This window comes from Peromyscus californicus, unplaced genomic scaffold, assembly GCF_007827085.1.
Source record: "Peromyscus californicus insignis strain IS unplaced genomic scaffold, ASM782708v3 Scaffold_21__1_contigs__length_65335640, whole genome shotgun sequence".
NCBI lineage: Eukaryota > Metazoa > Chordata > Mammalia > Rodentia > Cricetidae > Peromyscus > Peromyscus californicus.
In genome coordinates this window covers 64,004,405-64,029,861 of record NW_026294514.1, presented here as the reverse complement: position 1 = coordinate 64,029,861, position 25,457 = coordinate 64,004,405, and the positions used below count along the sequence as shown (strand labels likewise).

At 46.7% G+C, this 25,457-nt stretch overlaps 1 protein-coding gene across 3 annotated transcripts in view; it reads left to right on the top strand.

Annotated features, from left to right (window-relative positions):
- Nucleotides 1–23,797, top strand: part of Fbxo36 (F-box protein 36) — a 60,734-nt gene extending 36,937 nt beyond the window's left edge. For 2 of the 3 annotated variants that reach the window (XM_052750584.1, XM_052750583.1), the window contains 2 exons: nucleotides 10,100–10,272; nucleotides 20,288–20,823. In XM_052750584.1, coding sequence (XP_052606544.1) covers nucleotides 10,100–10,272; nucleotides 20,288–20,473 — 359 coding nt within the window. In that variant the 3' untranslated portion in view covers nucleotides 20,474–20,823. Of the gene's footprint in view, nucleotides 1–10,099; nucleotides 10,273–20,287; nucleotides 20,824–23,004 lie in introns of those variants that run through there. The other variant, XR_008220966.1, reaches the window with a different exon arrangement.
- The last annotated feature ends 1,660 nt before the right edge of the window (nucleotides 23,798–25,457 follow it).

Genomic DNA, 25,457 nt, shown 5'->3' with positions numbered 1-25,457 from the left:
GACAGAATACTCTATACATAATAAATAAATAAATCTTAAAAAAAAAAAAAAAAAAGAAAGGAAAAGAAACCAACAACAACAAAAGAAATAATAGAATGTTGGATTTGAGTTTTATTTTTTAAGGATTGAAGAGATGGCTTAGTGGTTAAGAGTGTGTACTGCTCTTGCAGAGGACCCCAGATCAGCTGCCAGCACCCATGGGAGGAGGGGCTTACAATTGCCTGTAACTCCAGCTCCATGCAATCCATGACCTCTTCTGGCCTGTGCGAGCAACTGCACACACCCACATGCACATAATTAAAAATAAAATAAATCTTCGTTTGTTTGTTTGTTTGTCTTAAGACAGGGTTTCTCTGTGTAGCCCTGGCTGTCCAGGAATTCACTCTGTAGACCAGGTTGGCCTTTAACTCACAGAGATCCAACTGATTCTGTCTCCCAAGTGTTGGGATCAAAGGCGTATGCCATCACCACCCAGCTAAAATAAATCTTTTAAAATCTCTTTGGCATAAAAAAAATTTTGAGATAGGGTCTCATGCATCTTAGTGTTGTGTCATTTTCTGGGGAGGTGTGAACAAGTGTCTGTTTGCCCCAGACAGGATAACAATAAGAGACCAAAGATGTATTCCACCCATGTTACTGGGTGTTAGTCACAGGCATATGGGTGACTCAAAGGCAGCTGTGTCACTGAGAAGCCCAACCCTGAGTGGCTAGTGACTCACAAAGGCTTCGTCCCCATACACCTTGCAGGCAGCTCAGTAGTCAGTTGCTCATCTACACCTTCCCTTCTTGGAATACCCTGCAGAAAGACTTCTCCATCAGCAGAAAAGAGAATGGATGCTCCTGCCTAAGCATAGCAGAGCTCTGGGGTTATTCGGCCAGCTGTAGCCTCAGTGCTGCCACTAGCTAGCTGTTGTGACCACAGTGACAGCTCAGCCCCTTTGTGAGTTGGTTTCCTTGTGCTGGGCTGGGAATAATCCTACTTACTTTATTCGGCCGTCTGGAGCTTTCCATGACTTGCTCAGCATTATATATAATCAGCTCTTAATTATTGTTTGCTCTATTGTTAAGCAGACGGCGTTTGACTGGACTGATTTTTCTGTCTCCTCTTGGTCTTCTCCCTAAGGACCCTACAGGATTTTCTCATGCAGAGATCCTGGCAGACAATCTGAGCATATCACTCTCAGCAGTACTTAGCAAGGAGGTGGTGTTTGCTGTCATTTGATCTTGTCCTTAGTTCCTTTCCCTCACTGAATTCTTAATCTTCAAATCAAGACAATGGGATTGGGAGTTCAAACCTGTGCCTTTCTCCTGTCTGTTTGTAATGACGTCCTGGGGGATTTAGTTCAATCTCCAGTTTTCAGTGCTGCCATAGGGCTGGAGAGATGGCTCAGCAGTGAGGAGCACATCCTGCCCTTGCAGAGGACCCAGGTTCAGTTCCCTGCACCCATGTTAGATGGCTCACAATTTCCTGTAACTCTTATTACAAGGGATCCAATTCCGGCTTCTGGCCTCCATGGGCAGGCATATATGTATACACGTGTACACACACACACACACACACACACACACACACACAGCTCTTACTGGGTTGCCTTGTCCAGCCTTGATGCGCTGGTGTATGCCCCGTCTTATTGTAGCATTTTATGCCATGTTTGGTTGATGTCCCTGGCACGTCTGCTCTTTTCTGAGGGAAGACTGAGGGGGCATGGATCTGAGGGAGCGGGGAGATGGGAGGAGAAACTGGAGGAAGGGGAAGGAGGGGAAACTGGGGTCAGGATGTAAAATATGAAAGAATAATAACAATAAATAAATAAATAAATAAAAATAAGAAATAAGCATTTTAGAATGCTCCTCACAAGGGGGTAAGTCCTAAGTTAGTATCTCTCATGTGAACTTCTCTAATAACATACTCAGGTAGTTACCTAACTCTGCCCATGATCAGTTCATACGAGTATCTGATAGACCACCAGTGTATCCACCGCTTCCATAGAGGGTTCACTGGGCAAAGCTGCCAATCTTGATGGCTTGGATTCCAACCTTGGGATATGGTGGGAGGAGAGAACTGATTCCTACAAGTTGTTCTGTCTCTCTGTCTCTGTCTCTGTCTCTGTCTCTGTCTCTCTCTCTCTCTCACACACACACACACACACACACTATAATTTTAAAAATCTTCTAATCTCACCTTCCATGGGATAGTGGAGGAGGGGTGACAAAAATCATGCAGTTACACCTTATCTCTCCTTCTATGATGTGTTTCCCAAACACTACAATTTGCACAGTGGCAGGCAGGTCCCAAGATGACCCGGAAGGAGAACCCTTGAGTGATTCACACATGCTCTTGCATGTGGGCTGATCCATGTGAGCAGTAGGATTCAGGACACCTGATAGTATGTAACTTTCAAGGTTTAGTTAGAAAAGACCCATCCCTTCTCTCCTGGTGTCCTTTCTCTGTCTCTTTCATCCTGTCCACTTAGTCTAGGGTTTGAAAGAAAAATCACAGGGCAGAAGAGCTGTAAATCCTGGCAATGGCCAGGAGGAGGGAGTTGGAGAAACCAAGGAGTGAGTTAGGTTTCAATAAAGCAGGTAACTGGGGCTGAGGAGATGGCTCAGCTGTCCAGAGCACTGGCTACTCTTCCACAGAACCTGGCTTTGATTACTAGCCCTCAAGGCTGTTCACAACCTGCTGTAACTCCAGTTCCAGGGGACCCGATGCCCTCTTCTGGCCTCTGTGGGAACTGCATGCACATGGTGCAGACATACATAAAAATTTAAAAGGAAGGAGAGAGCAGGCATGGTGGCAGGTGCCTTTAATTCCAGCGAGGCAGAGTCAGGCAGATCTTTGTAGCATGGGCTACAGATCAAGTTCCCAGACAGCCAGGGGTTCACAGAGAAATCCTGTCTCTAAAGGGGGGGGGGGTGAGGAAGGAAGGAAGGAAGGAAGGAAGGAAGGAAGGAAGGAAGGAAGACAGGTAGACAGCTTCAGCAATGGAAGTCTGCAAGCAGCTGTAAAACTGAAGGTGGGAATGAGAAGAACCAGAGTGTCAGGGCGAAGATGCTTAGTATCCAAAGAAGAGACAGAAAGGAGAAAAGGAAAATATATGCTTCTAAGTTAGAACTCAGAAATATGGGGAGGCTTAGCAATGACTTGTAAGCCACCATGTGGTTGCTGGGAATTGAACTCAGGTTCTCTAGAAGAGCAGCCAGTGCTCTTAACTGCTGAGCCATTTCTCCAGCCCCTCAGTAATGATTCCTAAGCAAGCACCTGCTTTGAAGGAAAGGCTCCTGGGGTATATATTGTCTCACTAAGGGACAGCATTCTTCTCATCTCTTTAGCATGTTTCCAGCTTTTGGGGGTTGGCTTCTTCTGGGCTGGTGATTGACAGGCTCATTTGAATTAACTCTTAAGGGAGGAGACAATAGTATGTAATGTTCTAATCACTGGAACAGGACAGATTAGGACTCAGTTTCTATTCTTATGATTAGGAGGAAATGGCTTTCCCTTAATGGGCTTCAACAAATTCCTGAGCTACCTTATGGTAAATGTTAGGTGGGGTTCGAAATGATCATGAGGGAGGGTCCGGCGTCTGGCCTCCACCTCTGCTGATGCTTGTTTAGATATGATTTGGGGCTAGTAACTTCCAGAGTCCAGGCTTTGACCCTCAAAACTCCAGTCCCACAAAGGGAAATTCTTCAGGCTATTACTAGTGGTCCATATCTGAACAGGTGTTTCCAGGTTTTTGATCTTTAAAAAAATATTTATTTGTATTTGTGTATGTGCTTGAATGTGTGTGCACTCTTGCCAGGATGCACTGTGGAGATCAGAGCTGGTTCTCACCTTCCATGGTATAGGTCCTGAGGCCAGAGCTCAGGTCAGCATCCTTGGTATTGAGTACCTTTACCCACTGAGCCATCCCACAACACACCCACCTTTCCCCTTATTCAAAGGATTGAGGAAAGGGCTCACACAGGTTTGCAAAAGTAGCAAGAAAACTTGATTTAAAGGCAAAGCAAGTGACTGGGAGATGACATAGAAGGCATGAGTACTTTCTTCTCTGCCAGAGGACCGAGTTTGCTACCCAGCACCCAAGTTGGGTGGTTTACAACCACCTTTAACTTCAGCTCCATAGGATTCTACACCCTATTCTGGCTTCTGCAGGCACACACACACACACACACACACACACACACTCCAACACAGTAGTAAAGATCAGAAAAACGGGGCTGAAGAAATGGTACAGCACCCACAAGGTGGACCACAGCCATCCTTAATTCCTGTTTCAAGGGACCCTTCTTTGGACTCTGTGGGCACCAGACAAGCATGTGGCACACATGTATATGTGTATGTAAACACTTATACACATAGAATTAAAAAAGAAGATCAGAAACCCACTGTCAAGGTTGACACTGGAGGTGCTCAAGAGCCCCAGTTACTGTTTGGGTCTCCTCTTACGGGGTCCAAAAGAAGGAAGAGTTTGGCTAATAGCGGGCGGTTCTCTGTTTTGACAGATTAAGTCATGTAATCACTTATCGGCTGAGAATGTTTCTTCCCATAATGCCTCTGATTAATGTGGAGCACAGATTGTCCAAGTTTGCTGGTTGTGGAAAGAGGAGACTATTCCATTGTTCAGAGAGAAGTACATGCAGCCAGATGTAGGCGGGGTCTGAGGATGCTAGATGCATTGTTTGGAGAGGGCTGTGTGTGTGTGTGTGTGTGTGTGTGTGTGTGTGTGTGTGTGTGTAGTATGTACAAATGAAGAAATGTGTTGCACACTAATCCTAGCACTTGCAAGGCCAAGGTATTGTTAGTTAATTGGCGGTGCTGTGCCCTTACCCTGCAAGGAAATGTCACGAAACACGACAGAATCTGCTAGTAAGAGTTTTATTAAAGATAAAGGGACAGAGAGTGGGCAGGCATGTAGGAAACACGTGTGTGGAGAAGAAGGAACCAGGAACATGGCGCTGGATTTTAAAGACTGGGTGTGCACAGGTTGACGTCACTACTCCATGTGTGTGCGTACATCACATGGCTACGCTGCGCGCTCTTACGTAGCCATGCAACGTCACAGATCCTGGTCAAGCGAGATGCCTTGACCCGGAAATGGCTATCTTGACCTGGAACTGGCTAGGCAGAAGTGTCCAGGTCCATGGGGCATCCTGGTCACGCCAGATGCCCTGACCCGGAAATGGCTATCCTGATCTGGAACAGGCTAGGCGGAAGTGTCCGCCGGGCATATGCAAACACGCCCGACCGTGGGGGCGTGTTGTGAACCCTTCAGTTGTGCCTAGATTGAATGGACCCCCAACAGACCACAGGGGAGACCAAATCCTGTATGTAAAAACAAAGAGCCTTTATTATATTCAGGCTCCAGGGCTTGGTCCCTCTGTCTGTCTGACACAGTGGTGAGAGCAGGGAGCCCTGAGCCCAGGCTGGGTAGAGTTTTTATCATAGCAGTGGTTGGGGTGAGGGGATTTCCAGGGTTCAGGACCCTGATTGGCTGACATTGGTCTAGGGGCATCTGCAAAACAAAAATAGGTGTGTGCTAGACTCCGGGACATCTGGCCACCTTATCTAGTGGTTAGAATGTTTAGGATGTCAGGTACTTCTCCTTAAGATGTAGGCCTTCTCTGGGTGGGGTCAGCTTATGGCTTTTCCTGGGTCTGGGTGTTGCCTGCCAGTAAGCCTGTCACAGAAGCTGTGTCTGGGCCTCTAAGCCTGTCATGGCAGCTGTGTGGGCAAGCTGTTTGGGGGCCCTCCACAAAGGCAGGCAAATTTCTGTGAGTGTGAGGCCAGCCTGGTCTACATAGTGAGTTCTACGACAGCCAGGGCTGTGTAGAGAGACCCTGTCACAAAAAATCCAAAGCAAACAAAACGTATTTCCATTCCTTGATTATTCAGAGCTGAGGAGTGATGAGAGGGATCTTCTTTTCTATTTTAAAATTTTTATTACATAGTGTGTGTGTGTGTGTGTGTGTGTGTGTGTGTGTGTGTGTGTGCGCGCGCGCGTGTGTCTGCAGCACACATATCACAGTAACTGCACAGGTCTGGAGGTCAGAGGACAGTTTGTGGGAATTGGCTCCCTCTCTCTCATAACCCGAATGATGTGTCCACCCCTCGCTCTCTTGAGCTGTCTCACGCTTTCTCACTCTCACACTACACTCCATCTCTTGCGTCTCCACTGCTCTCCCTGGCCGTGTCCAGTCTGCTTTGTTCTCACCTCTGGACTCCTTTTAGATCCCTCTGGATCTTTTTTGTCTTAACCACAATACAAACCTTCCCCCTAATGGGGTGGTCATGTCGGCAGCTTCTTTACTGTGCCCCTCGAATAAAACTGGCCCATCTTTCTTGCTTCTACATCAAATTTACATTTATGTCAAGTAATCCATTAGTCTATTGTTTGTGAGCTACAATCTCCTTTGCAAGTAACTAAAATGTCTAAAAATACAAGGAAGAGCTGGGCATGGTGGCACATGCCTTTAATTCCAGCGCTGGAAAGGCAGAAGTGAGTTCAAAGCTGGTCTGATCTACATAGGTAGTTCCAGACCAGCCAAGGCTACATAAAGAAATCCTGTCTCAACCCCAACCCCTATTTAAAAAATAAAATAAACATACAAAGCAAAGCTATAATGGTTTTCATGAAATATTCATCTGTTAATGCTTTTTATCTTCACCTTATATTTGCTAAATTATGTAAAGATAGGGCGAAAAGAAAGTGGAGAGGAAGGAATTTTAATAAGAAAAAATGAAATAATCCGAGTCAACTGAGCTCAGTATACTGTGTTTCAGATCATTTGGGGGTGGGAGGGAAGTGTAAAAGACTTTGCTGCCCATCACAGAGGCCAACCCAGGAACCGATCTTTCAAGTGCCTTATTCAGAAAGCCCTCAGGCTAGAGAGCCCCAGCGGAATCAGCCTCCTCAATCCCTTTCTCATTAGCATTTTTATAGAGAAGAACCAAGAAATCAATTCAAGGTCCAGGCTTATCCTTCTGGCCAGGTGGCTTTTGTCTCTGAGGTCCCCTCCCCCTTATCTTTCTGTCACTCTCGGCATACCGTTTGTGGACACCAAAGCCAGAGTCTTGCATTACTCCTTTAAATTATTCTTTAAAGATTTATTTACTGATTGATTTTTTTTTTTTAAACAGGGTTTCTCTATGTATCCTTGACTGACTTGGAACTTGCCATGTAGACCAGGCTAGCCTCGAACTCATACAGATCCTCTGCCTCCCACTGGGGTTAAAGGCTTGTGCCACTGCAAGGAGATAAATATTTATTTTTATTATTTTATTTGAGTATACCAGGGTGCCTGTCTGTGTGAGTGAAGGTGAGAGAGAGAGGGGGCAGGGGAGAGGGGGAGAGACGGGAGAGAGGGAGACAGAGGAGACCACAAGAGGGCTTTGGATCTCTTGGAGTTGGATCCCTGTAGCTGGATGATAGTGGTACTGAGAACTGAACTCAGGTTCCCTGAAAGACCAGCAAATTGTTTTAACAGCTGAGCTGTCGCTCCAGCCTTCCTTCCTTCCTTCTCTAAAATATTTTTTACAAAATTTTACCTCTGTGTGTGTGTGTGTGTGTGTGTGTGTGTGTTGTTATGCCCAGATCCTGGGGACTCCCAAAAGACCACCAAGGAGGTTGAATCCTCTGTGTAAAAGCAAAGAACCTTTATTTTCAAGCTCTGAGCTTGGTCCCTCTGTCTGTCCAATGCAGTGGTGAGAGCAGAGAGCCCAGAGCCCAGGCCGGGTGGGGTTTTTATCATAGCAGAGGTTGCGATGAGGGGATTTCCAGGGTTCAGGACCCTGATTGGCTGACATTTATCTAGGGGTATCTGTAAAACAATAATAGGTATGTGCTTGACTCAAGGACATCTGGCCACCTTATCTAATGGTTGGAACGTTTGGGATGGGGGTTGGGGTTTTAGCTCAGTGATAGCAAGCACAAGGCCCTGGGTTCGGTCCCCAGCTCTGGGAAAAAAAAAAAAGGAATGTTTGGGATGTTTGGTACTTCCTTTTAGATGTAGGCCCTCCCTGGGTGGGGTCAACTTATGGCTTTTCCTGGAATCTGGGTGTTACTAAGCCTGTCACAGAAGCTGTGCCTGGGCCTCTTAGGCCTGTCATGGCAGCTGTGTGGTCAAGCTGTTTTGGGCCCCTCCGTGTGTGTGTGTGTGTGTGTGTGTGTGTGTGTGTGTGTGTGTGTGTGTGTGTGTGTGTAGCAGGGGGAAGGTTTGCAGACTTTTGGTTTTTCGAGGTAGGGTTTCTCTGTGTAACAGCTCTATCTGTCCTGGAACTCCCAGGCTAACCTAGAGAGCTCCACTTGCCTCTGCCTCCCAAGTACTGGGTCACCCCTCCCCCCACCACACACACACCATAAGGGGTTTGCAGACTTTAATGTCTACTGAATCTTATATCCCTTCACAATCCTTTCTTTCTGCGGTCAATGAGAAATCCTGGAAAGAAGTTGTGTCCAAAGAAACTGATTGGCTGATTAGAACTATACAGGCTAGCTTAGAACTCATGATCCTCAGGCCCCTGCCTTTTTAGTGCTGGATTTGCAGGTGTGAGCCTCTTAAACCCAGCTCTTGGCTCTTTTTAATGTTGAATTCTCTGCCTAGAGATGTTCCTGTCACCATTTTCTCAAGATACAACCTATGTGGAAGTGTGGGGACAAACTTCAACAAGACCTATGCTTTACCTCATGATGAAGGACTTGGGGAAAAGATGGCTCTAAAAATTACCATGGATTGATGGGGGCAGATGGGCTTGGTGACAGGGTCCCCATCTGTTGGTCTGCCAGTTTTACAATGAAGCTTGTTTCCCTGCCCTAGCTCATCTGTCTGTCAGGTCTTTGACAATGACAATAGCCAAATTTGGATCCAACAACAGTAAAGGGCAGCAATGCCTTGTATATATTTCTCAAGGAGGAGGGTCTCTGGGGGAGACAGCCAGCCTGCTGACACTGGCACTAGCCGCTACACAGTTGTAAGCCCTTTTTATTTCTCATCCCTCATGTTTCCAATCTCATTGCTAAAACATCTTAGTTATGTATGCATGTAGCACGTCTGTGTCTGTGTGTGCGTGCATTCGTGTGCTTCAGCATGTGTGTGGAGGTCAGAGGATAACTCTCGGAAGTTCTCTATTTCCACACTATATGGGTCCTGGGGATCCAACTCAGGTTGTTGGACTTGGCAACCTTTACCCATCAAGCCGTCTCACAGGTCCTTCCTTTTTATTTTTCCTTTTGAGACAGGGTTTCACTATGTATCCTCGATTTGCCTGGAACTCACTGTGTAGACAAGGCTGGCTTTGAACTCAGAGATCCATTGACCTCTGCCTCCTGAGTGCTGGGATTAAAAGCACCCAGCCAGGTTCTTTTCCTTTTAACCTTAAAGTCCAAGCTTAATGATGGAGCCATTGGAGGACCTTCACATTTCATGCATGTCCACCTGGTATAACCAGAGAGGTGATCATGCTCTTTGTCTGCTCTGTCCACCCAGTTAATGGTGGGTGATGAGCTCCCTCCTCTGTCTCTAGCTGACTCTTTGTTAGCTGTTAGCCTGGGTGAGCATCACCAGTCATGTCACCTCCATATGTTTCTGGTTTAGCCATTGGTGGGTGGGGGTGTGTACTGCTAGTCGTTAATTAGACCATGTTCTCTTTGTTCTCACGTATTGGTATTCATGACAGACTTACCATTTTGCAACAACAGAAAGCCAACCCCATCAACAGGACAATAAACAAATGCCTCCAAAAATCCTTTAGTGCCACAAACAGCTTGGTGAGAATAGGAACGACTGGTTTTCTCTGTGTAGCTCTGGCTATCCTGGAACTCTCTGTAGACAGGCTGGCCTCTGCTCCCTCAGTGCTGGGATTAAAGGTGTGTGCCACTACCACCTGGCTTCCAAAACCTGTTTCTTATTGTTGATGGTTTTCTTTTTTCTTTCTTTCTTTCTTTTTTTCTTTTTCTTTTTTTTTCCAGAGCTGAGGACCGAACCCAGGGCCTTGCACTTGCTAGGCAAGTGCTCTACCACTGAGCTAAATCCCCAACCCCTGTTGATGGTTTTCATGTGACTGAAGGAAGTAACTGTTGGTTTGTGGTTTGGCTTACAGTACAAGTCGCCTTAATATTTGGTGCAAGAATATTAGACTATGTCTTCAACCTGTGTGAAGGTAAATTTGACTACCTGGAGCGGCTCTCAGACAAACTGCTGATAAAGATCATCTGCTACCTGGACCTTGAAGATATTGCCAGGCTTGCTCAGACATCAAGCAGGTTCGCAAAGGTAGTATTCCCCGATGCTGTGTCAGCTGCACCAAGAGCCCTCCCACTGAACTAACCTTGGGTAGCCATATTCTTCTTTATCCTTGTTTATTTGGGGCTTTGTTATTTTATTTATTGATTGATCTATCTATTTATTTATTTAATGTATATGGGTGTTTTGCCTGCATGTGTGTATATATATATATATATATATATATATATATATATATATATATATATATATATATGCACTATGTGCATGCAGTTCCCTCAGAGGCCAGAAGAGGGCATCTGATCCTCTGGAACTAAAATTATAGGCAGCTGTGAACCACCATGCCAGGTGGGTACTGGGAACAGAACTCAGGTCCTCTGCAAGAGTAGCCAGTGCTTTTAACTGCTGAGCCATTCCTCCAGACCCTGAGTCTGTCTGTCTTCTTTCCTTCCTTTTTTCCTTTCTTTCTTTATTGAGATAAGGATTTATGTAGTACATGCTAGCCTTGAACTTATTTTTCTTGTCTTTTTTCTTTCTTTCTTTTTCTATTTTGTTTGGTTTTGTTTTGGTTTTTTTTTTTTTTGGTTTTTCGAGACAGGGTTTCTCTGCGCAGCTTTGCGCCTTTCCTGGGACTCACTTGGTAGTCCAGGCTGGCCTTGAACTCACAGAGATCCGCCTGGCTCTGCCTCCCGAGTGCTGGGATTAAAGGCGTGCGCCACCACCGCCCGGCTGGTTTTGTTTTTCAAGACAGAATTTCTCTGTTTAGCCCTGGAACTCACTCTATAGACCAGAGTGGCCTCAGTGATCTGCCTGCCTCTGCCTTTCAAGTGCTGGGATAAAAGGTGTGTGACACCACACCCAGTTTAGCCTTGAACACACTCAAGGAACTTACTGTCAAATATCAGATTGCTAAACAGATACAGGTGATTACAGTATAATGTGCTGGGTTTGACAAAAAACATGTGGGCAAAGCACAAGGATTGTGTGTCAAGTGGTTTCCTGTGTTTCTTAGAAGTGAGTTACTCCATCTGGGCTTTGAGTGCAAAGAAGGGTGCATTTTTCTTTTCTTTCTTTTTTTGAATGCTGAATGCCATTTATTGAAGGAAGGAGGAGGTCTTAACTACAGGCTTACAGCACAATGGGAGAACCCCGGAGAGGAGAAGTTCACTACCAATGTTTTACAATCTTGCATCTAAGCTGTTAACACCCATTATGCAGGATACACAGACAAGGAACTTCCCTTAAGCATTCAGGAGGGTGGAACCCGGCAGGGAATTAGCATAGGGAGGATATCAAGGTCAAGGTCAGCAAGCAAGGCAACAGTTACCCAAAACGGGGGCCAGGCCCTACAGGTCCCCCTTTTACTAGAAAATGAGCTTCTGACTTAGGTTGTGTGGGACGTCAGCAGGTCACCTTACCTGTCATGGAGATGCCTGCCCAGGCCACACAGGTGCTCTGTCTTAGGGTGGTGAGCGCCCCCCAGGCATTACCCGTCTCTGAATACTCATTATCATACAGGCTCTATTGTGTGTGAGCTGCAGAGTTAACTGCTGCCAAAGATCTCAAAGTGGCACTGGGCTTGCAATCTGTGTGTTCGACACAGAGGAGACCAACAGAGGTCCTAACCCACCCATAGCCAGTAGGCTAAAGGCAACTGAGCCATTCCCTTCCTTAATGAGCTTTACTGCAAATTGGAGTCCTCATCAGATGGTATCCCAAAAGCAAGTGGAACTTAAATTTTATAAATTTTATAACTTTCAAAGCCAATCGAAATGTATATAACCACTGAATTAAATTTATCATGCCCAATAGAATGAAAGATTAACTAACTGTGGTAACAACTTTTGCTGCCAGGGTCTCCACTGTGCTAGCTGTAGTAACCAATTATGAAATGGCAATCCCAGAAACAGTAGCAGCGGTGGCTGCCACTGCTATACCAGCAACAACGGTAGCAGCGATGTCAAATTCTCTTCTAGAGCATGTGGGCATCCACTGGCATGGACATAACTCCAGGAACACGAACCACCAAGGCCCATTTTTCTTGATCCCAGCACGACTTAAGCTGGCAGCTCTGCAAAAGAACAACTAAGAACCATAAAGAAAAAACAGGCAGCTCACAAGGAGCAGAACTAATGGACTCATAATGGCTACATTCAGCCTCACAAATTTTAAGGTATCTTCAAAGGGGGCTAAATGAATTTCAGGAGGCCAATAAATGTTGCAGAGAGCCATTCCTTAAAAGTAGGTACTACACCAGCTTGAAGAGGATTGTGAAAATGAAAAGACTTAGAGAAAGGGTGCATTTTAAGTCAAAAGACCTTCCAAGCAGAGGAATAGAGGCAGAGGCAGCATGGTGGCACTAACGGTACTTAAGGACGAGCCGACAGGGTCTCATTGGTTAAGAGTATGCACCACCAGCTGGTGGCACATGCCTTTAATCTGAGCTCTCAGGAAGCACAGGCAGGTTTGAGTTTGAGGCTAGCCTGGTCTACATAGTGAGTTCTAGGCTAGCCAGAGCTACATAGTGAGACTCTGCAGTAGACCCAAGTTCTGCTCCCAGCACCCATTCAGGAGGCTCAACAACTAAGACCCTTTCCTGGCCTCTTCAGGTGCCTGAACTTACATGCACATACCTCCACACAGAGACATATACATATACACATAAATCAAAATAAATCATTTTTAAAAATGTTTACTGGGCAGTGGGGTGCACGTCTTTAATCCCAGCACCCCAGAGGCAGAGGCAGGCAGATCATTGTGAGTTTGAGGCCAGCTTGTTCTACAGATGGACAGCCAGAGCTACATAGAGAAACCTCGTCTCAAAAACAAGACAAAACAAACAAAAAACCCACCCAAACCCAAAACAAACAAAAGGGGACTTCCAGGAGTAACTGACCCACATCCACTTGCATTTCTTCAGCAGTGGCAGTGTTGGTGGGCCCTGTGCTCCTGCCCTCCCACCTGAGGCTGACCAGAGAAACTCTGGCTCTTGGCACTCTCAATCCTTAGCAGCATGTGCTGAGAGAACAGCACCAAATTCAGCCTGTTAGGACAGGGCCCTGGTTTCCTGCCTCTTCATCCACTTCTGCAGTGGTGTATGTGCCCCACAGGCAAACACATTAGAATGTGCCTTTGCACCCCCATTTTGGCTGGAGTGTGTTGCTGGCAGCTGAAGAACCTTGGCTAGCTCAGTATTTAGCTGTGAAGTCGTGGAGGAACATTCACATAACAGAACAGGTTTTCTTGGATGATTCAAATCACACTGTTACCCAAAGAATTGGCATTTCCCCCACAGTAATGACAGTAAAATGTTTTCATTATTAGAATTCATCTTGAGTAATGTGATTTATTAGTATGCAGAATTCATTTTTCATTTATTTCTATTTAATTTTTGAGACCAGATCCCACTATAAGTTAAGTTGCTATAGAACTATATAACTGAGGCATGATCCTCTTGCCTCAGTACCCTGAGTGCTAGGCTTATAGGCGTGTGTGTCATCATATATGGCTTACATTTGTTTGGATTTGACTTTAATTTCTAAAAGTAGAGGACCAGAAACAAGTACTATGAGTAATTGTTTGTTTGCACATCTTTTAAAATATTTTCTTTTCTTTTTTTAAAAGTTTTTATTTACGTGCATTGGTGTTTTACCTCCTACATGTATGTCTGTGTGAGGGTGTTGGCCCCTGGAACTGGAACTACACACAGTTGTGAGCTGCCATATGGATGCTGGGAATTGAACCTGGGTCCTCTGGAAGAACAGCCAGTGCTCTTAACTGCTGAGCCATCTATCCAGCCCTTTTTTATTTTTTTTTATTATTTATTTTTTTTATTTTTCAAGACAGGGTTTCTCTGTGTAAATCTGAATTGTAACTCACTTTGTAAACCAGGCTGGCCTTGAACTCACAGAGCTCCACCTGTCTCTGCCTCCCAAGTGCTGGGATTAAAGGCATGTACCACCACCACCCAGCTTTATTTTTTTTTATTAATTAATTTGTTTATTTATTTTGAGTTAAGGTCTTATTACATAGCCTTGGCTGGCTTGGAACTCATAGATAATCCCCCTTCCTCTGCTTCCCAAGTGCTAAGATTAAAGGAATGTGCCATCACGCCCAACCCAAGCATTCATACTTTAAAGAGGATGTAGAAGTAACCAAAATCCAGTGGTAGGGACCTAGTGACAACTTCTGCCAGGCCTGGATTTGTTTCCTCCAGTCAGTGCAGAGACTCACCAGGAGCTGAGCATCTGGTGATGTCTCCTTACCCTGGGTGTGCATCTAAGTCCGTTTCAGTTCTCAGGCATGCTGTGTTTCTCCCATTCTCACTGTCTTGCCTTTACTGCGGCAAAGCCTTGAACCTGCATTGAGTAACATCCCCAGTGCTCTAAAGCCAGGCTGTCCTTAGTGATTGGTGTGTGTGTGTGTGTGTGTGTGTGTGTGTGTGTGTGTGTGTGTATGTGTGTGTGTGTGGGTGGGTGGGTGCATATGTGCGCGCGCACATGAGTACGTGTGCCATGATGCATACATGGAGATAGAGGACAACACTGTAGAGTTAGGTCTCACCTTCCATCTTTATGTGTGTTCTGGCGATTGAACTTGGGTTGCCAAGATTGCATGGCAAGTGCCTTAACCTACTTCACCATCTCCTCAGCCCTTTTTAAAACTCACTATGTAACGACAGATGACCTTAAATTTCAGATCCTCAGAAGTCCTGGGATTACAGGCATGTGCCACCATACCCAGTTTATGAAGTGTTGTGGATTGAATCTAAGCCCTGCATCCTGGGCAGTACTCTGCCACAGCACTGCGCCACAGCCTCAACTTTTTTTTTTTTTTTGAGTCAGGGTCTCACTATGGAGCTTTGGTTGGCCTGGTACTTGCTATGTAGACCAGGCTAACCTCAAACTCACAGAAATCTGCCTGCATCTTTCTCCCAAGTGCTAGGATTAAAGGTGTGCACCACCATGCCCACCCTAGACTTTTTAAATTACATTTATTTATTTTTTATTTGTGTGTGTGTGTGTGTGTGTGTGTGTGTGTGTGTGTGTGTTCACACACACTCATGTGCCACATCATTAGTGTAGAGGTCAGTGGACAACCTATGAGAATTGATTCTCTTTTGTTTTGTGGGTTCTGGGAAATCAAACTCAAGTTGTCAGTTCTGGCAGTAAATGCCTTCATTTACGGAGCCATTTTGCCTGAGACTTTTAAGTACCCACCCGACACACACACTTAAAAGACTTGTGCACGTGCATACATGTTCACTAGGGGTTGAACCCAGGGCTTTATGTATACTAAAACGTACATGTTGATGCCAGCTATGATGGCTCACAACTGTCATTTCAGCTTTTGAGAGGCTGAGACAAGAGGATAGCTGTGAGTTGGAGGCCAGCCTAGTCTACACAGTGAGCTCTAATCTAGTTTGAGCTACATAGTAACGCCCCAATGTGGCATTTGTACTAGCATGTCCTACCTCCCTTGGTTTTTATCCCTATCCAACTGAAGACTCCTGTCACTTAAGTTTGTATGTCTCCCTTGATAGAGTGCCTAGCCTGGGTCAGCTCCAAGGATATGGTGTTTAGATGCCTCAATAAAGTAGGCACTGGGGCTGGAGAGATGGCTCAGGGGCTAAGAGGGCTTGCTGCTTTTCTAGAGGACTCGTTTGGTTGCCAGCTTCCATGTCAGGTGGATACTTTTGTTTGGTTTTGTTTTTCTTTCTTTCTTTCTTTCTTTCTTTCTTTCTTTCTTTCTTTCTTTCTTTCTTTCTTTCTTTCTTTCTTTCTTTCTTTCTTTCTTTCTTTTTGTTTTTCAAGACAGGGTTTCTCTGTGTAGCCCTGGCTGTCCTGGAACTCACTCTGTAGACCAGGCTGGCCTCGAACTCAGAAATCCATCTGTCTCTGCCTCCCAAGTGCTAGGATTAAAGGCGTGCCCCACCATCACCTGGCTACAGCTCCAGGAGCTCCAACACCCTCTTCTGACCTTTGAGGAACCCTCACACAATTAGCATATATACCAGACCCAAAATAAAAAGTAATTCTTAAAGCAAGGGCTATATCAATTTGTTTATATTTTTGAAATAGTGATTTGCAGCTGAGGCTCTGGTGGGCTCAATGGCTGTATTGTTAAGTATAAACAAGCGAGGAAGCTTCCTCAGAGCTTGCTGACTAGAGAGTGCCCTGCAGGTGTCTCCGATGCCAGAAAGGCAGAATTCTCCACTTGTCAGGTGGCAGGGCCGGCACTGAACTGAAGGAAGTTCACCAAGCTATGCAGCCACATAGTCACCTGCCTGGGAGCCCGCTTACTGACCTTAAATCAGAGCAAGCGTCCATGCTATTCTTTTTCTTCCAACTGCACCAGAATTGACTCAAAGAAATCTCCAGTGCAGTTAGAGAGGTTCAGACACACAGGGAAAGGACAGTGATGGTTGTGATGTGACTGTGACCATGTTTCTTGTGGCTTAGAAGTAATTGTAACATGAATTGCTAAATGGTCTTATTAATAATAAAAAAAAACCCTGGAGCCAGATATTGGGGTGACAGCTGAAAGGTCAGAGAAACAAAACAAGCCAGCCACGTTCTTACCTCTATGAAATCCTCAGCCTCACGAGAGAGACTTCCTGTTTACTCACGCCTTATATATCTTTCTGTGCCCTGCCATCTTCCCTTCCTAGTGCTGGGATTAAAGGCATGTGCTCCCACACCTGACTCTGTTCCCATGTGTGGCCTTGAACTCACAGAGATCCGGATGGATCTCTGCCTCCCGAATTGCAAGAATTAAAGGTGTGTGCTACCCACTGCCTGACCTCTATGTTTAATATAGTGGCTGGCTTTGTCCTCTGATCCCCAGGCAAGCTTTATTGGGGTATACAATTTATCACCACAGTTACTGAGCATGTTTGTTTGTACGTGGGACCTGCCTCAGAAACAAAACAAAACAGCTGGGTGTGGTGTCTCACACCTGGGTGGCAGAGGTAGAAGGATGTCTGTGTGTCTGAGTCCAGCCTGGTCTACATAGTGAGTTCCAGCACATTCAGTGCTATATAGTGAGACTCTGTCACACACACACACACACACACACACACACACACCAAAATAAAGCACTGTCCACTCTCATGTGTTAGTTGAAGAGGCAGATTTAAAAAAAAAAAAAAATTTTTTTTTTTTTTCTTAAATTGTGTGTATGTGTGTGTATGATATGTATGTGGGTGGGTGTTCTGCAGCATGGATGTAAAGGTCGGAGGACATCTTACCAGAGTCAGTTCTCACCTTCTACCTTGGATTCCAGGGGTCAAGGTGGGGCCTTGGTCTTTTTAGGCAAGCGATTTTAACTGCTGAGCCCTCTCACTGGCCACAGGGACATTTATAATCCTTCAGTCCACAAACTCCCGTTGAAGAGGATTCTCCAACTCTGGACAAACAGATAGGCGAGCAAGTGAACTCACGGTTGTCAGCCACACTTCGAGGCTGGTTTGGGGGTGCTGAGGGGACCTAGAATAGTGTGTGTGTGTGTGTGTGTGTGTGGTGTGTGTGTGTGTGTGTGTATGTGTGTGTGTGTGTGTGTGGTGTGTGTGTGTGTGTGGTGGTGTGTGTGTGTGTGGTGTGTGTGTGTGGTGTGTGTGTGTGTGTGTGGTGTGTGTGTGTGTGGTGTGTGTGTGTGTGTGTGTGAGTGTGTGTGTGTGTGTGTGTGGTGTGTGTGGTGTGTGTGTGGTGTGTGTGTGTGTGGTGTGTTGCTGTCACTGTCACCATCTCGAGACAGAGTGTTGTATTTTAAAAACAGCAGGAAGGAGTCACACCATACAGCTGGGCCCATGTAAGAGATTTATTGAGGGGAAGGGGAGAAGGAAGCGGGAACTGGTCCCTGGGGACAAGGAAGGGAAAGAGAAAGGCGAGACTGGAGGTGTACAAAGCTCGACTTTTATAAGGAAACAATGTGCAAGGGTGTGCAGGCCAGTACAGATGCCTCAATGCTAATACAGAGTCTCACTGATCAGCCCTGGCTGATCTGGAACTCGATTTGTAGACCAGGCTAGCCTCAAACCCCCTGAGATCTGCCTCTGCCTCCCGTGTGCTGGGATAAAAGGTGTGCACCACCACCACCCAGTTTAAATTTTTTTTTTTCTAAAAGGACATTCCCTATAATTTTCCTTTGCTCTTCATAGTTAGGATGTGTAACCTGAGTAGAGGAATGTTGAAAATGGAGCAGGATAATGAATGACCTGCAAGGCGTAAGTGTTTTGGAGCTGGGGGTGGTGATACATGCCTGTACTCTGGAGGCTCAAGTAGGATTGTTGAGAGGTGGTAACCAGAGGTACATAGCAAGGCTCTGTCTTAAAAAACAGATGGTGAGCCGGGCGGTGGTGGCGCACGCCTTTAATCCCAGCACTCGGGAGGCAGAGCCAGGCGGATCTCTGTGAGTTCGAGGCCAGCCTGGACTACCAAGTGAGTTCCAGGAAAGGCGCAAAGCTACACAGAGAAACCCTGTCTCGAAAAACCAAAAAAAAAAAAAAAACAGATGGTGGCACACATTTTAATCGCAGCACTCAGGAGCAGAGGCAGGAAGAGCTCTGTGAGTTGGAGGTCAGCCTGGTCTAATAACAAGTTCTAGGATAGCCAGGGTTACATAGTGAGACCCTGTTTAAAAACAAACAACATCGCCAGGCGGTGGTGGCGCATCCCTTTAATCCCAGCACTTGAGAGGCAGAGCCAGGTGGATCTCTGTGAGTTCGAGGCTAGCCTGGTCTACAGAGTGAGATCCAGGACAGGCAACAACACAGAGAAACCCTGTCTCAAAAAACAAGCAAACAAACCCCAACACAGCCACAAATGTTTGGGTATGAAACATATGATTCAGTGTCACTGCTCAACTTGCATTATGTAACCCGCAATGGCTGTTCCATTGCTGTTTTTGTAGATAGGACCTTAAAACAGCTATTTAGAGACCCAGCATCATGTAGTTCAGGTTAGCCTCAGATTCTCTGGGTAGCTGAGGATGACCCTGGACTTCTGGCCATAACAGGGCACAGCTTTGCCAGTACAGCCACCTCAGATGCTTCAGAGACCGCCCCTGACTCATGTTGGAAGGAGAGCAGTCAACACTGCACTCCACCTTACCAGCTAGCAGAGGCTAACCTTCAACTTCTGATCCCCCTGCCTTCACCTCCCAGGCACCTGCATATCTAGTTAAAGCAGTGTTGGGGCCCAAACTCACAGCCTGCTGCATGCCAGATTAGCACTCTACCAACTAAGCCCTGGATTTCACATCTTTTTTTTTTTTTTTTAATTTATTTATTTATTATGTATACAGTATTCCTCCTGCATGTTGCCTGCAGGCCAGAAGAGGGCACCAGATCTCATTATCAATGGTTATGAGCTACCATGTGGTTGCTGGGAATTGAACTCAGGACCTCTGGAAGATCAGTCACTGCTCTTAACCTCTGATCTACCTCACCAGCCCCCCCCTTTTAAAATTATTTATTTATTTATTTGTTTGTTTATTTTAAAGATTTATTTATTATGCATACAGCATGTATGACCAGAAGAGGGCGCCAGATCTCATTACAGATGGTTGTGAGCCACCATGTGGTTGCTGGGAATTGAACTCAGGACCTCTGGAAGAGCAGCCAGTGCTCTTAACCTCTGAGCCATCTCTCCAGCCCCAATTATTTATTTTTAATTCTATGTGCATCAGTATTTTGACAGCATGTATGTCCATGTGAGGGTGTTGGACCCCCTGGAACTGGACAGACAGACAGTTGTGAGCTGCGCTGTGGGTGCTGAGAAGAGCAGCCAGTGCTCTTGACCGCTGAGCCCTGGGTTTCACATCTTAACTGAGTGCAGGACTTGTTTTGTTCTGCTGTCCCTGGGTATCTGTAGATACCAATGGGTTTGCCTCTTCTCTGACAGGGACAGTTTCTGGAGGCCAGACCTTTGTGGCAGCCGAAGTCACACGGTACCTCCCAGGCAGCAGGTGTTCGTTCCTTTGAGAGTGGCAGTGTGAGCTAGTGGACAGTGTGCCTTAACCCACCTCTGGCTCTTTCCACCTGCAGCTGTGCAAGTCTGACTCACTGTGGGAGCAGATAGTTCAGTTGGCCTGTGACACCATCACCCCCGACATGCGGGCCCTGGCGAAGGACGTGGGCTGGAGACAGGTGTTCTTCACCAACAAGATCCAGCTCCAGAGGCAGATTCGCAGGAAGAAAAGACAGGGAAAGCAGGAGAAGAAGCATGCTTAGGGGCCAGCTGTCCCCATCAGTGGGGCCACAGATGGTGCTTCTCTTCAGATCTAAATTTCATTCTCTTTTATCAACAGTTGTTGCTGATTCCAGGAATCACTTGAAAATCACATTTTGTACACACACACACACACACACACACACACACACACACACACACACGTACACGCAAATCCACCCAGTGCCTTGCTTGAGCAACCACCTCCGTCCTTCTCAGGCCAACCCATGGCCCAAGTACCTAGGGCTACAAGACAGGAAGCCTCTCAGGCCACCACCTTCCAGATCCCCTATTGCCTTTGGGGAAAGAGGCACTTGTTGTGTATGAACTAACAATAAAGAGTTATTAGCAGGCTTGTGGTTTTGTTTGTATCAGACAGGGATTCCAAGCTGGACCTTTAGGATGACTTTGAACTTCTGATCCTCTGGCCTCCACTTCTCCACTGCTGGGATTACAGGCATTCACCACCATGCCCTTCATGAGGTACTTACCTGTGTGCCAAGTAAGCACTCTATTCATACCCCCCAACACATTGCTGGGGTTTTGTTAAATATCCTTTTGTTGTTGTTTTGTTCTCTCTGTAGCCTATGTCCTGGAACTCGATCTGTAGACCAGGCTGGCTTTGAACCCAGAGATACACCTGCCTCTGCCCCCACCCTACTGCTGGGATAAAGGCGTGCACCATCACTGCCCAGCTGTTAAATATCTATTCTATCTAGGCATTCAGAATAGCAGCTTGGCTTTTGAATTGTTTTCCTGATGTTATGTTTCCTGCATCCCTCTGTGGCACGGGTCGCTGGGTGCACTTGGAGGTGCAGGTGCCGCAGAGGCACCCCAGGAGGGTACAGCTGCTCCCCCACTTTGTCTAGCAGAGTTTGTGTTCAGTCACTGTCTTGTGAGCCCAAGGTGTCATCCACCACACAAACAACCCCTGGTCTGGCACTGGAGCGTGGCTGGGAAAGCCCAGACATTCTGCAGGCAGCCCTCACTCAGAGGATGCTACCACTGCCAACTGTTGTCAGTTCTTAGGGGAGGAGCACCACTTTCTAAAGGGAACGCAGCCTGACAGCACTTTGCAGTAGGGATCCGCCCCCTCCCACCTGATGGAATTCCTAGCCACCCTCCCATGACCATGCATGCGCTGGCAAGACGCTTAGTCATTCTGGGGCCTTATGTCCTGCGTAATCTGTGTGCTGTGTGGTCACGTAATTTGCGCGCAGCATGACCACATAATCTATGCGCATGCATGGTGTAGCTACTTAAGCCCATATGCCCATGTGCAGGTGAATCCATAAAAGCGGATCCCACAACCTCTCCCCCCTGTTCCTGCACAATCTTTCCATAGGCCTAAGCACATCCCTTCTGTCCCCTTCCCTTAATAAACTCTTATAGTGGGTTTTGTTGTACCTCGTGGCTTTTTTTTCTTTCATGCTAAACAGTGCTGCATAGTAAATAACATTGGTGCTGAGACGAAGCAGGATCTCTGCTGTTCTGTGCCTGGGACACTGTACTGAGGTTTTGTTCCTATTTGCCTGGCTGCCGGACTGCTTTGCACAACACCAGCTGCTTCGATTGTTGAGTTCTCCTTTCCAGCCAGTGTAAACAGTTCCCTAGACCTGTGGGAATGACTGTTGATCATCTGGCGCCCGTCTGGTGTCCTCGGCCTTCATCGGCTGTGGTGGCTCCCATCACAGGCTTCAATCTCTAGCCATTTCCCACATCTGCAGTCTGACATGTTGTTCTCACCATCAGACCCCCATCCTTGGGCTGCGTCCTCGGGCTGCATACACCCGCTTCATTCTCTTGCTTGACGAAGCATCAAATGCTGTCAGACCAGGTCCAACAGCTATGCACGCCCTGGCCCTCACCCTTCTGGCTAGACAAAGCATTGGGTGACTTGTGCCAATTGCCGATCCTCACTTGATCTTGGGGATGCCTGAGATTGTAGTCTTGGATCGCTTTGGGTTTTTTTTAGTTTTATATATATTTTTTCTCTCTGCTGCTGTTATGGGAAATAAGGCTTCCAACCCTATTAGTCCTACCTTCTCCCTGGGATGTCTTCTGGAAACTCTTAAGCCTATCAGCTTAATGTCTTACTTAAAGATCTCTAAGCTTGGGCTGGAGAGATGGCTCAGCAGTTAAGAGCACTGGCTGTTCTTCCAGAGGTCCTGAGTTCAATTCCCAGCAACCACATGGTGGCTCACAACCATCTGTAATGAAATCTGGCGCCCTCTTCTGGCCTGAAGGGATATACGCAAGCAGAATACTGTATACATAATAAATAAATAAATTAAAAAAAAAAAGATCTCTAAGCTTGTCTGCCCCTGCACTAAGAAATGGCCCAAATATCCCTTAGATAACAATAAGAAATGGCCACCTAATGGTTCCTTAGACCCTGATATTTTATGGGAATTATCTAACTTCTGCCAGTGAATAGGCAAATGGAAAGAATTACCTTATATTCAGGCTTTTTTCTGTCTAACCTCTAGACCTTCCCTTCTCAATTCCTTCTCTCCTGCCCACGTGCTCCTAGCTATGCACCCTGAACCTGAGGAATCTCTGACTGCCGCTCTGGACTCTGCAAATGAACCTCTGCCTATCCAACCTCCCACTCCTGCTTGAGCATCTGCCCTTCTGGCTCTTCTCTAGTCCCCTCCTCCTCTCCAGTATCAGGCTGCTCCAACTGCCCAACTCTGGCTCCAACCTTTACACCTCCTATTGCTTGTCCTCATACTGCTAAGAGATCTGACTCCAGCCATGCTGACCTGTCAACCATTCTTCCTTTGCGAGAGGTAGCCAGGGTGGATGGACTGATTAAGGTTCATGTCCCTTTCTCCCTTGCAGAACTTTCTCAGAAAAAAATACTGGCTTTCTATACCTCTAATTCTGCTTCCTTTAAACAATTCCAATATATTACCCAATCTTGTAGTCTCACCTTTCATAATGTATATATGATACTTGCTAATAACCTACTTCCTGAGAGCACAGATGAGTTTGGGCATTGACTAGGACACATGAGGTTCATCAAACCAATGCTGCCCACCCACCTGGAGCTGAGGCGGTTGTAGAGAGCCGTGCACGGCCGCGCCTCAAAGATGGCGCCGGCATCCGGCTTCCGCCTTCCCGATGGCAGGTGTTCTCTGGGATAAACAACTCCTTATTTGGCTTGGGCGTGGAATCTGGCTTGCTTGCGTATGTCTGACCCTATCGGCATTGTCCACGTGGCACTACGGGGTTGGTTGCCCAGTGGCTATAAAGGGTGTGGGCTGGCTTTCCCCGGAGTCAGAAGATTGTTCAAGGTTCCTGAATAAACTGCTTGGAGAAGAGCCTGGTGTTGCGTCTTCCTTGCTGGTCGAGGCGGACACGACAGGCGGTTCCCGATCAGGACCCACACTGGGATTATAATACCCCGGGGGGCTCTCTAGCTAGGGATAGGTTTATAACCTGCCTCCTGGTGGGCCTTCGTAAGGTTGCACTCAGAGCAGTAAACTATGAAAAGCTAAAAAACATAATTCAAGATAAGGAAGAAAATGCATCTCATTTTTTAGAACAGCTTACAAAGGTTCTACAATATACTAGGCTAGATCCTGAGAGTCCAGAGGGCAGACAGCTCCTTATGACCCACTTTATCTCACAAAGGTTACCCAACATCAGGGCAAAACTTAATCGTCTGGAGAGGGGGCCTCTGACTCCACAGGCAGAAGTTTTAGCAGTGGCATTTAAGGTGTACCATGGGAGAAATGAGTAAGCCCATAAACAGAACTGCCAAATGCTGGCACACGCTATCTGACCAGCTTCCCAAAGGCCTCCAGGTCCCTGTTTTAAATGTGGTAGAGAAAGCCACTGGGCACATGCATGCCTTGCCCTATGTGGGCCACCAACTGGGCCTTGTCTGAAGTGTCACCAAGAGGGACACTGGTCAGCTGACTGCCCCTGTGCTCCTTGTGGCATGAGGACATCAAACAGAGACCACTCCTAGGCTTGGCCATGGGCAAGGATTGAAGGTGACCTGTTCCTGGCCCTACCACAACCATCTCTTACAGGGAACCCAGGGTAACCATTGCAGTATTGGGATGATCCCTTTCCTTCCTTTTGGACAACAGAACCACTTACTCAGTCCTGAGGGAGTTTTGGGGTCCCACTGTTAGGATCCTGCCCTCACTCCTGCACATACGCAGTTTGGGGTCTTGCATCATCAGTGTGCGCTGGTGACTATGTAACGTGCCTTAAAAAGCCAGACGACCTTATCCTCTCTCTCTCTGCTCTGCTCTGCTTCTTCCCCTCACCATCTTTCTCTCTCTCCAGGCCTGGCTCTCCTCTTTCCCCTCCCCACTTCTTCCTTCCTAATAAAGCTCTGAAAACTAATACTGGGTTCTGTCGTGTGTTGGTTAAGCAGTGGCACTCGTGACTGTGGCTGGCCATGCTGATGGAGGAGAGTGCTAGATGTATCGGTGACAGAAGAGTCATGAGCCATGGTTAACTTTCTAGAGCTTTATTGGGAGAGAAAGAGAAAGGGAGAGAGAGAGAGACAAAGAGAGAGAGAGATAGAGAGAGAGAGACCACGCGGAGGGGGGAGAATACAGAAGGAGAGAGTGTGGAAAGAGAGGACACAGAGAGAGCACACCCACTTTTTAGGCTGGGACGCCGTCGCAGGCTGGTGACATAATTAAGGACATAATCCTTACATCGTGACTGTGACCTTTCCATGCGGTAACCAGCGCCACCACCAGTGCCACTTACCATCCTTTCACCCACCTCTCCTTCTCATCTCCCCATTGTTGGGATAGGGGGACAGCCTTACCTACCTCATCAGACCCCATAAACCTGCCCTGTGCCCCCAAATTTCTTATCCAGCTAGGGTTATAGGGTCTCTGTTAGTTTTTCGGCTGCGTTGTGTTCTTACCCTGCAAGGAAATGCCACGAAACACGACAGAATCCGCTAACAAGAGTTTTATTAAAGGGACAGAGAGTGAGCAGGCCTGTGGG